Genomic DNA, 16,633 nt, shown 5'->3' on the forward strand with positions numbered 1-16,633 from the left:
GTAATTGAACTTGAGGAACAAACACATCAACTTTAAGAGCAAATAAATCATTGTGACCAGCGCCTATTAAACTAATACAATGAATGCTTGAAAGAAATTTGTTCTAACATGTTCTAATCAGATTTGTTGTTACCTCAACCCATTAAGCCCCATGTTGGCCGTGAAAAAGGCCTGTCACAGTTTATTCCCAGCTGGCAACTAAGTGCCACTCAGCCATTCTCTCACCTCCCCCCTCCCCAGTGTAAACGGGAGAAGAATTGGAAAAAAGGTGAAAAATAAACCCTACAAGTTGACATAAGAACAGTTTTAATAATTGAAACAAAGTAGTAATTGTTGGTATTATTAAAAGGGAGGTAACAAAAAAAGAAAGAGGGAAATAAAACCCAAGAAAGATAAGTGATGCACTTGTGGGTGTCTCTCCACCCACTGACTAGTGCCCAGCCTGTCCCCCAGCAGTTTTCAGCTGCTCCCAGCCAACTCTCCACTCTCCCCATTTATATAACTGGGCATGATGGTCTCTGGTGTGCAATATCTCTCTGGCCAGTTCAGGTCAGGTGTCCTGGCCTTGCTCCCTCCCAGCTCCCTGTGCACCTGCTTGCTGGCAGAGAATGGGAAACTATAAAGTCCTTGATTTAGAGTCTACTCTAAGTATTGCTACTGAGCAACAATCCACCCCAAAATTCCAGTATTGATGTATTTTTTTAGCAGCTTTCACAAAATACATTTGAAGATGAATACAGGATGCAGAGAGACGTTTGTCTTTAATACAGAGAGCAACATTAAGAAGAAAAAGGGATTGCATCATGGAAAAGATGGAAACATTCAAGTTTTGGGATTCTGCTGTCAAGAGTTGTGACACAAAATTCCACATAATATTGCAGTATATAGAGTGAGATGGAAAGAGATTTGTCTTCCTTTAAAAGATACCAAACTGGATAGAGCATTGCTTTGGGGGTTTTTATGCCTTTTTTTCCCTAAAAAAAGATTTCTTTTAGGTTTATAATGAATTGTTACTGTATTTTGACCTTTTAAAAGGGAGCAACAGAGCCTTATCTGTAAAGCTATTACTGGAAGTATACTAGATCAATACTTAATTAGGAATATCCTTTATTTATTCACATTGCAGTGGATTTCTGATTTGACTATTTGAAAATCTGTGTTCTTTGTACAGATCAACCTATTTTTAAATGGACAGCATGTTGAGATATTTGAGGAGGATCTCACGTTTACATCAGATGAGGTGGTTTCATTTGATCTACCCAAGATTAGCAGTGAATTGAAAGGTATGTTCATCTTAGTATTTGTGAATGTATAATTTGCTATCTTCATCCTGGTAAATCATGTTAGATTTTGTCTGTGAAATACGTTTTGCCTCTATGTGATGCATTTTTATGACTGTTGCAAAACCCACGTTTTTCTTGGAAGGTGGTTAGTGTCATGCAGTATAACATGTATTTGAGACTATAAATAAGTATGGAAGTAAATTTTTGTTTAAAACCCCTAAGCCTTAAACACAACTGAAGACCATACAAAGCTGGCTTGAAATTGAAAGGTGGTTTCAAAGTATACTGTAATCTTAATTTTTGTGAATTCTGGAAATAGTTGGGTTTATCTTACAACAAAATAGAGTTCAGAATAGAGGACAGACATACAGAATGACTTACAGACTTACAGCACTTAGATAATTAAAATTTGCTCCGGTTCCATCTGGCAGCCTTCACAAAATTAGCAAGAATGGGATCAACCTGGAACTGGTGACTTTAAAAGAAACCATACTGGATTAATAATCCAGCATGATAATTCCTGCATTGCTGCTAGACTTGTCTAACCAAATTCTCTAAGAAAGAAAAGCAGAACCTTGAGAAGGGCTAACTAGTGAGCTGAATGGAGCAGGTCAGGATATCTGCAGTGAAAAGGAAGTGTTAAATCAGAGTTGCTCATACAAGCAATTATTGAAAGTGCTGGACACCTGAAAATTTTTATTTCTAATGGCTGAACTATATACAGTGTTTCTTAATGTATAGCATGCTCCATAATTCCCTTTTGGCCCAAACAGTCTTCATTATCTTATTTCTGCTTACCAGAGAACTGAGAGAATTAATTTAAAGCTGTGCATAGGTATTTGAAAATCTAAATGAGGTGACTTTACCTAAAAATTATGAGTTAGAAAAATTCCTAAAAATAATACTGATGTTGAAAGAGTAATTCAGTCTGTGTATACTTGAAAAATTAATGCTGTTAAGGCACTTACATGTTAAGGTTTATTCCGGGTTCCAGATAAAGGTGAGTAGTATTTCTCAAAACTAGTAACAGAATAGTGTAACAACTAGTATGAGTTAGTAGGGAATGTTCTGTATCACATGGAGAAATTTTAAATACGTACATGACTGTGTTTATTGCCATTTGAAAGCCACTGATTGTAGATGCTTGATTGCCATGCATGTGTTCATTTTTCTCATCTGTTCAAACATCTCTTCAATGCAATGATTTGTGCTGTGCAGCAACAAGTTAAACTCTTTAAGTATGGTTTCAACTCTTATGTCTGTTGAAAATCTGATGTCACACCAGCATCTCTCAGATCCCTGGGAGTTCTCAGGAGGAGGGCAGTGGGGTATATGCACCATCAGACTGGGCAAGTTAACAGACAGGAAGTCATTGTTCTGCTTAATGAAAGGGTTAGCAAAGGTCCTGGGTTTGGGGTTTTTTTCCAAGGTGACTACAGTGCTAAATATTGGAGAAGCAAAAAGCTACTGGACTCCCTGTTGCCTTTTTATAATTTGAGAAAACTTTCTGAGGTGCCTGACACCAGCATTTAACTACTGAATTCTTCAGTCTTTTTTTCAGCCAAAACCCCACTTTTGAGAGACAGCAGAACTTCTCTGGTTGATTCCCCTGAGAGGGATCTCTAAACTTTTGCCCTTAGTTGTAAATATAAACGCTTTCTGTATGTGACTGAATAGTTACCTAGTTCTGTGGCTTAATGTAGAACAGCATGGATGAGAAAGACAAATGGGTTAGACTGTAAAAGGAATAGCTTCTGCTAAAGCATTTTCTGTCAGCATTTAGAAAAGAGGAAAGTATTTTTCTTAGTTTCATGGTTATCTCAAGTGTGAGGGACTGTTAGTTGTTGTTGAATAGATAAGAGAAATATGTGAAAATGGATTTGAAATATGCTGCTAGATGTGGTTCTGGGAGGGTGGAATTTGAATTTACCATTTTCCCTAGCTTTGAAGGGAATTCTTTCGTAGATTTGTTTAAGATGTTTATTAAATGAAAATAATTTACTGATAAACAGATCATGAAAGATAAATCAATTAGGGTAATAATAAATGAGAATACCAGAATGCTGACTTGAACTAGTTTTGTTTAAAGGGAGATTGTTAGAGACTGTGTAAAATGTCTGATGGAGAAAAGATTTCTACAGCTTATGCAATTTAGATATTGTCAAATTTCAGCCTTTGAAGAAGCACTCTCTTTTGTATATTGAATTGTATATTGAATGAAATTATTAAAATTAATGTGATTTCTGTATTGTATGAAGTGTGTTAGTCTTGTCCAAAATGAGCAATGAGCTTTAGCTGGACTTTCAGATCCACTCTCAATGGAGATGTTTAATCAAAAAAAAAAATCCCTGATTAAATAAATACATCCTTAAATATTCTCTGCCAAATTTTGTGGCGCATTTCTGCTTGCAAGTGAACATGCAAAAGATTGTGAGCTTCAAGCTCAAAGCAAACCTCCTGTGTTACCTCTTTACATTGTATGCTTTAACCTCTTAAAATTTCATGCTACTGTGACTTTCTACCAGTGAGGAGCCATTGTGCCAGACTAAATTCTAATCACGCTTTCAGCTCATCTTTCACAGTGACCCAATATATATTATAAAACTTTAGGTCTTAATTAAAGCAGTTTAATGCTGATAGGCTGTTTTTTTGGTAGATTGTGGGAAGATTTTCTGATCCAGCTGCGCCAGTAGAAGAGGTTGCTGTGGTGAACCCCTAGTTCTTCATTATTGTTTTCCTTGTTTTTGCCACTCGCATGTGCCAGCAAAGCTCCTCTCGTGAGTGTTGCCTGATCTGCTTAACCAATTACAGATACACTATACAAATTATGGGTCATGTCATACCAAGGCATTTTTGTTATCCAGTGTATCTCCCACCCCATACTCAAATGGGCTTTAGGGATCTGTTCAGCTGCCACTGCCACAGACTTTCAGCTTCCCTTTCTGAAAGAGTCTGTGAAAACTGCAGCCAGTAGGATTTGGACATAGTTTCTCTCTTACCCATGCCAGCCTGGCTCATGTCTGTGTCAGCAATTTTCTGTGGGCAGGAAGGAGTTGAAGGTAACAATAATTTCACTAGGGCTGTGTTTACCTGATTACCTGATGCAGTTCACAGAGTACATATCCACTCATGCCTGCACAGTAGGTGCACTGTGCTCTAAATGATACCCCTGGCCAGCATTTGGAACATAATACCTTTAATAGTGGGTCTCCTACTCCCTAAAATTAAAAAAAAACTTTAAAAAGGAAAAAAGTCCCAAATAGTTTGCTATTCTCAGCAGAAGCAATAATAGTACAGAAAGGACGGACTGATGTATTTTCAAATTGTATTGTGCCTTGCAACATGAAGTTAGTCCAGCATAACTGATTTACAAGACCCTGTATATTCAATTCTTTTAAATTTGGGACATTGTGAATTGCTTCTTCTGGGTGCCACCAGCAGCAGTTGCACCAGAAGCTGTCACAAAGCAGGAAGGCTGTCGCTTCCCTGCTCTACATATTCCCCTTACTGGTGTCCAAGGAGAAGAGAGAGGGGGAGAACTGCCACTTGAGTCCAGAGGATGAGAAAAAGATAGGAAGGGGACAGAGGAGAGAAGGACGGAGGGATGAGAAGTTTTCTGTGAGTTAGGAGTGGAAGTCAGTCTGTTATTGATGGTGGGATTCAAAAGCCAGGGAGGCCAGGAGAGTTGATATGGCTGTAGGAAAGTTGGATCACAAGCAAAACTGACTGAAAATTACTCAGTTCTCACTGCCTAAAAGCTTGGATATAGACTGTGCTTCAAGTTTCAGTGTTAACACTGTGATCAGTGAAAAACTCAGTAGCAAAGTGGGTGCTTCATCTCTCACTTCAGAGAACAGGAGCTAGATGGTGACAGCCTACTACTCTTAGTAATCAACAATTGCAAGAGGTCTGTGCTGTGTAACTTAACCATCAAACCTTAGGTATATACTCTCTGAATCCCACAATATTGAATTTCTGGATTTGGACAGGAGTGGGTTTGCTTTTTGACATGTAGATGGATAAAAATATTTCATATGAACTTGTTTAGCAAAGTGCAACAACCTCCATGTTCCTTGAACATCCAATACTCCGACATCAACAGGTTAAAAAATCGAGATTGGCTTCCTAGATAGAGCATACATTTTCTTGTATAACACTGAGGTATTTATGAAAACAGTAACTTGAAAAAGAAATCTTAGGTTTCTTCTATACAGCTGGATAAGTAATGTTACAACAGTGCAAATGCAAGTGAGAGATGTGTTGTCTTGAAAAGGAATTTTAAATTGTTACTGTTTTCTACAGGCATTAGCAGATTAGACAGACGTTACAGAATTATCAGGACAGTAGCAACTACAGGTATTTTCCACCTGCACTGGAAGCAGAGATCTGTGTGTTAAGGGGACAGAAGTCACTGGTTAGGCAAGAAAAGACAAGCAGCTGCTATGGCTCCTTCAGAGATACTGCATTGCTAAGACCAAGATGGATAGTCATATTGAAGTATTTGGCTGTAAAAAAGTAAAAAGTATTTGGGAGATGAAGCAGGATGAAACTTCATCATTTTGGCCCCCAGCCTCACCTCTTTTTCTCTAGGTGCTCCTGTGAGAAGACGGATTGGAATCGTTTTCAGAAGTACTGCAAACAATGCAAAAAGCATGCACTTAAACTGACAGTTACTCCTTCAAAATATGCTATTATTTGTAGCACCATTAAAATGAATTCATTTTTATGTTGTACAGATCTGCCAAGTGGTCCACATACTTATCGCTTAGAAGATCTTGCCTATACTAGAAGTGGAGACAAAGGCAATTCTGCAAACATAGGTATTTTTCTTTCTCTTGCTTTCTGAAATGATGTAGGATTTTCATGTAAGAGTTACATATCAAGTGCTAGTCTTAATTTTTTAACCATCACTTGATTTTTACTTTTTAAACTGTGCTGAAACAAAAGCGAGTATGTATTGAACATGGATTTTCCAAATGAAATATCTGTAGTCTTCTGATTAGCAGCTGTTTTAATCTGAAGTACTATGAAAAAATACTAGCATGTCATACTAAAAAGAAAGATTTTTTTGTTTAGGGTTGGAAAGTTGAGCTCCCAAAAGTTAAGAACTGCCTTTTTAAGGTTTCTTTTATGCATCAGTTGCTACTCTTCATGTGTATATGTTATGTAGTATAATTTCTTGGTTGTCTGATCATGTATAATATTTTCATATATTAATTTTGTAGCATGTCTATGGCTAAAACATGGACAGTGTTGGGAAATACTAAAGTTGTTCTCGTATGTACAAGAATGTTTTTATTATATTGCCAATGCAAATGGTATATTTCAGTATGCAGTCTCTTTGCATTGATTGTGCTGCTTCTTGCATTGTTTAATAATTCCTTCTATTCCTTACTTCTGCATGCAACAATTGGCTCTCTTACTTGTTGGAAGATGAGAGCGTGTGGTGTTCAAAGCTCAGTATGAATTAAAGGTGCGTTTGGGATTTGATTTGCTATTAGCTGTCATGCTAAAACTGATTCATTTTGTTCATTTGTATTTAGGAATATCGTTTTCTTGTCCTTGTTTGTGAAACTGGTTTTATTTGGGTTGAAGAATGAAGCAATGTTGATTTTTTTTTTTTTCCTTTTTCTTTCCCCGTGATTGACCACTGTCGCAGTGTAGCACTGCCAAGTCATGAATGATGGATACCTAATAGACTGCTTCAGATATAAAGGAACAACAATTTCAACAACAAACTTGACCTCTAATTTAAGTCCACAGATAGAAAGGTCCCTGTGACACAAAACTCTTTTCCTGATCCTGCTCAGGAACCTCAGCTTCAGCATAAAATTAGCTGAAGCTTATAAAGCATATTTACAGCAATAAAAATGTAACTGATTTGTCACACGTCAGAATCCCGTGCAAGCGGTGGGGCAAGGACCAAGCCATCAGTCACTGATCAGGCCTTATTGTGGTTAATTATGATGACTTAGATAAAACCATTTCAGGAAAGAGAACTGCCTGTGGGTTGTTTGTTGTGATGTTGTTGTTCTTTAGGTGTCTTTCAGTGTGGCAGGGACTGTTTGCAGCCAGAAAAAATCCAGAGATCACTTAGTGGTCACTTAGCATTCTTTTGTGTCATGCTCCACCCTACGTCTCTACTGACAGAGGGAGAGCTGTCATACTGTTGTATTTTTTATTCAGGAGCTCATTAAAGAGGATCCATATGTACAGTTTCAGTTAAGCGGAGGATCTCAAATTGGTTTTGAAAGGATAAATACAAATTGGTTTTAACAGTTCCTATTTCAACTAATGCCAGTTAATGCCTGACAGGTGTGATAGCACGGCATCCCCTCTACTATCCGTACTTAAAGAAAACTTTAACTGCTCAAGCCCTGGAGAATTACTTTCAACACCTATTAGAGCATGAAAAACCAGAAGAAGACCTAGTAACAAGGTGAGTAGCTTGCTGCTCAGTCCACAGTTGTATGGTAGATACATGATGGCATCAGAAGTTATCTTAAAGTATGTTAACGTAAATATTGCAGACTTGTGTGTATTGACTTTGGGTTTTTATATGTATCTTCCTTTGACATTTTAAGTAACAACTTGAGCATAGTCACTGAGAAAGAACATGAACTTGGGCCTCTCTCAAAGCTGGACAAAGGCCGTGAATCCGTTTAGTGAAGGCATTTAAATTCCCAGAATTAGCATAGTAGTGTTGGGGCTGTTCCTTTGTTTTGTTCCAGTACAGAATGTCTTTACCGACTAGAAATAGCTTCCAATGCCCTTTGAGAAATTTATCTTTCCACTGGTTTTGAACCATTTGGAAACTACAGGAGCCTTAGTAGCTGAAACTCCCCAAGCCCCTGAGCCAGTGCTGAACTGAGAGTTAGAAATCTGTAAAATACTACCTGAAAGACGTTCACACAACCAATGTAGTCTGGAGCCCAAACTTGCCTGATGATCCATCAGAAATGGGCCTCATACTATCCCTGTTTCTGCAAAACATTTTAATATTTATGAAGTTCATTCACTTTAGAGAAAGTATTCCCTCTAGTACCCCACTCTCACCCACCTTTGTGCCACATATACCAAGCCAGAATTTAAAGAAAAAGCATCGCTAATTTATCTTAAAACCTGAAAGAAAATACATCCTAAACAGGACATATTTATGTGATACTCATCTAAAAAAGAATATCCTCTGCCAGACAACAAACATAACATTCTTGTTTTTGTGGTATGGCTGATGCTCAGGGCCCTTCCTGGGGACTGAATGAAACATACACTGCTCTTGTAGCATGAGGTAATGAATGGAGCTCATTCTCCCAAGGATATCCAGTAAAACAGTCAACAGATTTTAAACCTTTTTCTCTCTTGGAAAACAAGTAAAAGCTTAATACTGCCACAAACCATACAATCTTCTAAAACATGTTTTGATACAAAGTCAGTTATTCTGCAAATACAGAGATTTTTGCCAAAATCTTTTATGTATTTCCATGGGTAGTGGATAAACTGTTAGCTGTCTTTTTGCTTGTTCAAAGAGCTTGAGTCAGAAAAGTATGGCTCAAAGCTCAGAGACAGCTTGGAGTTATTTTAACCCCTGATCTTTGAATTGTAAGTGCTGGTTTTGTCTTCATAAGCAGCTCAGTGCAGATCTCACCCACTGTTTCGTAAGTGCTAACAAATCTATGTATCTAATAAATAGTGATACTAAGAACTGTAATTAAATTTCCTCTGAAACAGAGCAGAGAGGGAAAGAAATAAAAAATGTCATGCTTCCTAATTATACTTCTAGAAATTGGTTCATTGCCACTCCTTAATGCTGTTTATGTTCATAAATAAAAGTTGAAATTTGCTCTGTCTGGATGAAGCCAAATTATTTTGATTAATTAGATTATCTGTTTGTGGTTTTGGCTTCCTTTAATGATGTGATAATGGAGCTCTGTGAGTGAATTGGAAAGCTACTGGGGAAAAAGAATAAAAACTTTTGTGGAAATATTTAGGATTATAAGGATTATGCTCATGTGCTTCAGATTCTGTAGTTTCTTTTTAAATTACTTGTTTATTTTTTAGTTTTAACTGTCATAAAAAAGAGCTGTCTTGCTGTCTAATTTTTCTTCCTTTCCTTTATTTAAATGGTGAGTAGTTAAGAACTATGTATTAGTTTTGCTACTATAAACATACCAACCACAGCTCTACCTCACTACAGAACAGAGTCTGTTAACCAGGTGCCTTTCATGCCTTTTCACTGGAAGCATTAAATAGGTGTACTAAACAGAGAAAAGGTGGGATTATTTTGATAGAGAGCACCAAAAACTATTAAACTTCCAGATCTGCAGGTAAAATAATAGCAAAGGATGGTCTTTCAATCCCCAGGTGATTGCTTCCCACACTAGAGTGCTAGAGTACATTAACAGATCTGAGTACCTTAAGATATAGAATAAGAAACTTTTTGTGTAGTGGTACTAGGACAGTTATTTAAGGATAGTAAAACTATTCTATGAGATTTTGCTGTTTTCATCTTCTGAAATATGGTATATGTAATGTTTTGAAAACATTCCAGTGCTCAGAAATACAAAAAATTACAGGTGATTTCTTCTATGCAATGTTTTCACCAAGAGAAGAACGAGAAATGTTGGATGCTGAAGCTTCTAGATGGCTTTTTTGTATATATGTTTTTTAGAGAGGAAAAATAAGTATCTCTCTGCAGTATATCTCATAAGCAAACACTTCTTTAAGCCTATGGACTTGGTTCCTGCTTTTCTCTGATGAAAAGAATCCTGTCTTTTCCTTGATTTAAATGCATTAAACAGTTTTGGTTTATTATTATTTCCATGTATTTTAACGGAAAATTCACAGGGAAACCTGACTTTTGAATAATATGGACAGCACTTCAAAGGAAGTAGTTAAGCACACACCCCATTGTGCATAAGCATAGGAATTCAGCTGGAACAGTGAATATTCCTTGTTTTACTGGTTCCTGTCAGAGATAGTGTATTCTTTGAAAGGTTTATTTGTTTTCTGTGTTTTTTTAAAAGCAGCTCTTAAAACATTTGATCAAATTGTACAATTAGATAATTTTTTTCTTTTAGATCTCTGTTAATTAAACTTAAATTATTTAATTATGCTGAGTAAATAAATGCCTGCCAGCATTTTTGTTAATGTGTTGTTGCTGCTTAAGACTAGTATGATGGTTATAGTGGTTTTTCTTCCTTTTATTGTGCGAGTTTATTTTCTGTGTGGAAATATTTGGGATGCTCAGATGCTTCAAACAAGTCTTAAAATAGTGAAGATTCTGACCTTTATATGTTATTTTGTAATCCTAGTTTTAGCTAGAGTATCCCACTGCAAATATTTTCTCAAAGTAAATAAAATGAATGTGCCATTTTGTAGTGTTCCAAATTAAGATCTGTTGCTTCTATTACATACTTCCTCTGCCAAAATTACTGCAGAAAGTGAAATGAAGTTCTTCCACTCTTTTGTTTCTGCTTTTATATGCTCTTCAGTTTCTCTCCTGATTTGTTTTTCCTGATTGATTTTCATGACACCTCTTTTGAGAGATGAGGTATTAGCTTCTGGAATCGATATTCCATCAGTCTAGTTCTTGAGGAAAGATCTGCCAGTTGTGAAATTCTTTGCTGCCTGGAATCTTTGCCATCTTTTTCAGAGTCAAATTTATAGTGTAGTGCTTTGGTAGATATCTGGCATCCATGGTATGTGGTGATTGGTAATTTTTATTTAGTTTTTTAGAAAATTTTTGGGGTCATCTAGTTGTGCTATATAGTTGATTATGGTATTAAATTTAGGTAATTAGGTAGGTAACTTGTTGTAGAAACTGCTTTATTCTTCATCTTCATGTTGTCTAGTAGAGCACTGTGGATTAATCTACTTTCATGCCTTCCCAGTGGATTTGCCTTTAATGGTTGCGTGATAATGTTGCGTGTCAACTAGTTTTTAAGGAAGAGCAACAGAATGCTGACACCAATTTTTTTCTTAATAACAATAATACTAGAGTGTGGTAATGAAAAAGTAGAAGGAACTTAAAGTTAAAACTTTCAGCCTGGAAGACAGACACGGACACTCCATGACTACGTGCGTTTTACAACAGGAACTCAAGTGATTGCCAGACTGCTCAGCAGAATCATCTCCTTCCATGAGAAGCTTGGGTCATATCCCCAAGATAAAAGGGCAGACAGGGCTGTGAACACCAGTCACAGCCATGGTTTTCACAGTGCTCAAAAGGAGCTGAAAGAGAGAAACCTCAAAGTGACAAAATCAACAGTATAAGAGCACTGCAAGAATTTCTGGCTATATCAGGGGAAAGATTTGAAGAATCTGTCGCAAAGAGATGAAGATCAGATAGGTGACTAAAGAAAAATAAGTGGTGTTGGAGGAAGCATGATTTAAATTGCAGCAATCAAACATCTGGAGACAGTGAGAATTGGATATAATTTTTCTCTGTTGTTCCTCATGGTTTGAAGATGTTCTGATTTAAATCCTTTCCTGTGGAATTAAAGCAAAGCTATCAAGTCCTCAGATGACGAAAATATTGGAGGAAAGCAAAACCAAAGAAAATCAACAAGAGAAGGAAGATGACAAAACATTGAAAAACTGCAAGGAGAGGCAAATGGAAATATACTGTAGACCTATATATGGAATTTGAAACAATAGGAAACCAGAGAGCCATTTGCCAAACTGCTCCAGAAGTTTCCAAATTGGAACTGCACCAGTCAAAAGCAAGGATGGAAAAATGCTTACAGTGGCAATGGAACAGAAAAATAGGTCTGTCCCACTAAAATAAAATTTTATCTGAACAAAGTACATGGCTCCAGGAAAGCGTTGAAATGTAGCTCTGATTTTAATTTGCCATAAAATTGCCTGTTTGTCGTAAGAGTGATGTAGTGACTCATAGGTATTTCTCAGGAACCAAGAGGATGGCTTTCCAATGAGCTGGTGGCATTTGTTAGCAGAAGGGAGTTCCAGGAATTAAGTGATTGTACTTTACAGTATCAGAACTAGGAGTTAATAAAAATACTGCATTTTGCCCCTTGTGTTGTCTGAGTTCATATTGGATCTTGAACTTCTGGCTTACAGATATGGGCTTTAACTTGTAGAAAAAAAGAACTCTAGAAACAACTTTATTAGAAATGGATGAGTTTTGAATAGAGGAGAATGGTTACCTTATGGTCCAACTTTAAAACTGTTAAGGACTGCTAATTTGGAGTAAGAGGAAGGAATAAGGAGGCAGGTAAGGCCTTGTGTTAATCTTGTTACCTTTTGGACTTGACTCAGCAGTGGGATGTGATCAGAAGCATAAAAATTTTGCATGCCGGCTTTTGGTCGATGTTCTCTACAAGTGTTCCTTCCAAAATCTCCTGAGAAATAATGTGCAGTTTTATTTTACAGATATGAGTTGCCAGGAATCCATGGATTAAATTTTGTTCTGAAGAATTCCCTTGGTGGTGGTGGCATAGCATCCCTAAGAAGTGACCCACAGGCATGTATCAAAGCAGTAATTTTAGTGTAGTCATCTTTTATAGGTCTCTTCATAACCAGCTTTTGGGCTGGAACTGTAAGCTCTTGGGTTTGACTCTAGTTCCTCTTAATTTCCTATTAATGAACATTGTCTATTTAATTTTGTAAGGTTTGAAAACAACATAGGAAAGTAGAAAGTGGATTTAGAATATTTGGTGAAAAAGATGTGTACTATTAAGATAGCACATCATAAAGAGCATAACTGATTTGAAGACTACGAGTTTTTAGATGCACCAGCAAAGCTGGTTTATTAGAAAGGCTTTCATATTTTGAAAAACGTGGATTTAGTAGATAATTCTGATTGTTTCCAAGTATATACAGGAACCATGCACTGTATTACAACTCCTCATTTAGCCTATGCCTTCTGTAGTTAAAGTACTGATAAATAATATAAACATGAAAAACAGATGGATATGTCTTTTGTGTGGGTGATGTTATGTGAAAGTAACTTTTTTTTTTTGCAAGTGTACAATCTAAGTATTAAATATTTGTAACTTCTAAACCTGAAGATGAGATCCCAAGCAATGCCATGGCTACAGCAAAGCACAGCTGTGGTCATAGGCTCAGAAATGCTTGTGTATGCAAATAATCTCAGCATAGTCAAGAAGACTGCTCACAAAATAAGGTGGTGCTATGTATGAGTTAGATAGTAGAACTGAACCCCAAATAAATTGATTTTAGCACTAGGTACCAAATAAATGAAGAAACTGTTCAATCTATTCAGATTTGGATGCTTGAAAATTCAAAAAACTTAAAACAGACTGAATTCTCACACTGATTATAGGAAAAATACTCATGTTAAACCATTTTCTAAAACTTCTTTTAAAAAGGTGGTAGAATAGATAGTAAAATTTAATGTTGGTTTGGTTCTTTTTCTTACAGGGTAAAGCACTTGGACAGATGCTGTTGGACTTCCAGATTAAAAATGTTCCTGATTTAAAATCACTGATAGAATAACAGGTGTTTAATATATATGCTTTTAACACTGAGTGGTATAAAAACATGTTATAAACAAGAACTGGCTTCTTGAAGGAGATTTTTTTTTTAAAGTTAGAGAGTAGAAATTTGACAGTTATTTTTCAGAGGTTTAGCTATATGGCACAGATTAGCAAATGTTTCGAGTAATACCAGACTAATAGCTTTATCTGTGCCTGATAACATTTCCTGTCTAGATAATACAGTGGATGAAGAATTAATTTATTTCTTAATCAAATTGCAACACGACATTTAATTATGAGATGAGATAATCTTTGTTTCAAGATAGAAATTACCTCCTGTTCGGTCGATCTCTCTTTTCCTTCTCTCAGCCTTTATTTGAAAATCGAATGGACTGCTGTCCTGTCAGCTGTGTTTGTCCTGTGCAGTGAGTGAGGCTGGGTAACCTGCTCTGCACTGCTGGGAAGTCAGCACAGTCTGGTACTGGGGAACAGTTTTCCCTGCTGGGCAATAAAGAAAAGTAATAATTGGTACTGTTATACAGTGACTGGTCGTAAATGCTGACCTTTGGTGGTGATCCACCAAACTTCCAGCACTTTCTCTGGTTAATGATAGACTTTGTTATTACATTTTCCAATATCTTTTACTAATTAATCCTTCAGTTGAAAGCACTGAGTAGTAGTAAATTGCAGATCTTAGTGTGGTAATAAATTTGAAGATGAGGAAAGGGGAGTCTGCCCGCTCACTCCTCCTTGTAATGGTGCAATCCTGGCATGGGTGAAGCAGGGCTGGGTGGTGGAGGGATACCTGGTTTTGTTCCAGGGCTATTAAATCCTTGATTTGTGCAGCAGAGTCATGCCTGGATTAAGTTTATTTGACTGTCATTTGCATTACCCTTGCCACGAAAAGCTGTCTTGTGCTGTGAAGGAAAACCATGTTGAATGCAGTGTACTCTTTCTTCTGACTCCCAGTTACTACCTCTCCATCTCCCTTCCTGCACAATATGATTAGCATGTTCAAATTGGGATACTTCTAAACTTCTTCACCTCATTAAAAAGAGACTTAAAAATCTGTATTGTACTTTCTGGGACAACAGCAAGGTGGAAATTCTGATAACTGTATTTTCTCTGCAGAAGCCATAAAATATTATTCCACATGTTCAGGCATTTTATATTCAGAATTTTTTTTTGTTTATTTTGGGGAGATTGTATTAATTTTTTAGTGCTGAAAAAATGAGGCATTACTAATACCAGACAAAATTATGGAAATAAGTTATTTTTGTAATGGTCACCAAACCTATCTGTTAGTTGTTCCTAAACTTCCAGTGCTATCACAGTTACTAATTTCCTAGCCTCTTGCTTGCTAATGAGTACTATGCAATGAATTGTTCCCACCTTTTCTGTGGTTTTGTTAATTTAAATTGAAGGTATCATAAATGAATGCTTTATCTATCTAAACACATTATTCCCTGAGCAAGTCATAGGTACTATCCATGTATACAGCATGATTCAGTCAGGTTGTAAAAAATGAGTCATTACTTCATTGCAGAAAAATAGCCAAGTTAATAACTTCAAAGGGAAAATGGCATGCAGGTTTTATTATGTTTACAGTCATCGATTGTTAGAAAACTCTCCTTAATAATTTGAAAGCCTATTGAGAGGAAGTAAAAAAGAAAAAGTGATAGACCTCAGTAGCAAACCTACAAGGATAAAAAGGCTACAGTAAATATTTGCAATTCACTCAATATGCTGTTTAAGTGACTCTGGAAATGTGTATGCAATAAGTTTCTGAATAAAAGTGAACATTTATAAAGTATAAAATTTTTTTAGTCGTTTATGTTGTTTCTTCTACTGGAACAGAGTGCTACTTAGTTCAAAGGTTCTTTGTTTGGGTTTGTTTGACTTGCCTGCAATTTCATGCATTGTCTTGCTGGTTCCCTTCTTTGTTCAGATTTTGTCAGTTCTGTCCCTAGTCTTTGTTAAATACAAAAACCAAAAGAGTAAATGATACTGTTTTCTGGAGAGCTGGTCACTTACAGCTCTATAATGGAAGCTGTAATTCGTTGAAAAGAATGATAGAGTGTTCAAATGGACTGGATGTGGGAATACAAAGGTGTTATTTTTTTATCTCTGGAATAGCCCTTTTGGATGCTGTGAAACCATCCTTCACAAATGTATTTTCTGTCCATTATTTCTTTCAGCACACCGGCTTAAACCAAATGGCATTACCTTTCAGATACTCTTCTTGCAAATTATACCCTCCAAAAATCCCTCTCCAAAGGCTTTATTCTCCTTGAATGTCATAACATGTTTTGAATTCAGGAAACTATGCTTGTTTCAGCAGTCCCAAATGATCTGAAAGTAAAAGCTTGAGTAATAGAGAAAGGTTTGGTTAAATACAAGTTGTACACAAAGGTGAGCGTGTATGCAGTCAGCATTGATTTAACTTCAGTCAGTAAAAATTTCATTTTGCCTGCTTGTTAAACCAGGTCTGTTCCTCATATAGGCAAGAACTTACCCGTCCAATTCCCCGCCTTTCCTGCCTTTTCCCTACTGTGTTAGCTGTGAGAGCAGGATGGAAATAGTAATGTCTAGTGCATAAAATAAGGTTCCTTCTAATACAGGAGTTTCAGTGTAATGGAAACTGCCTTACACCTCTTACTGAAGTTTTTGTACTGTGGCTCATCTGCACTACTAAACAAAGGCTGCATTCTTACCTCTCACAGCTTTCTTACTGCATCTCAGCTTAACTTTCAAAAATAAAGCATGGGTTTTATCATTAAATTATTCCACAACAGTTAGCATTCCAAACAAGTACTTCCTCAGTGTTTTTGGGTTTATATTTAATACTCCAAAGTGATTTTCCCACTTAAATTTGTGTACTAAAGGTACAAA

General features: G+C 36.6%; 1 protein-coding gene across 3 annotated transcripts in view; it reads left to right on the forward strand.

The window, feature by feature from the left end:
- The window catches only part of LOC138109695 (uncharacterized), a 59,527-nt gene extending 43,968 nt beyond the window's left edge, over positions 1-15,559 (forward strand). For 2 of the 3 annotated variants that reach the window (XM_069013553.1, XM_069013554.1), the window contains exons 16-20: positions 1,172-1,283; positions 6,020-6,103; positions 7,599-7,722; positions 12,675-12,765; positions 13,686-15,559. In XM_069013553.1, the coding sequence (XP_068869654.1) occupies positions 1,172-1,283; positions 6,020-6,103; positions 7,599-7,722; positions 12,675-12,765; positions 13,686-13,760 (486 nt within the window). In that variant the 3' untranslated portion in view covers positions 13,761-15,559. Of the gene's footprint in view, positions 1-1,171; positions 1,284-6,019; positions 6,104-6,716; positions 6,757-7,598; positions 7,723-12,674; positions 12,766-13,685 lie in introns of those variants that run through there. The other variant, XM_069013555.1, reaches the window with a different exon arrangement.
- The last annotated feature ends 1,074 nt before the right edge of the window (positions 15,560-16,633 follow it).

Source organism: Aphelocoma coerulescens, chromosome 4 (genome assembly GCF_041296385.1).
Source record: "Aphelocoma coerulescens isolate FSJ_1873_10779 chromosome 4, UR_Acoe_1.0, whole genome shotgun sequence".
NCBI lineage: Eukaryota > Metazoa > Chordata > Aves > Passeriformes > Corvidae > Aphelocoma > Aphelocoma coerulescens.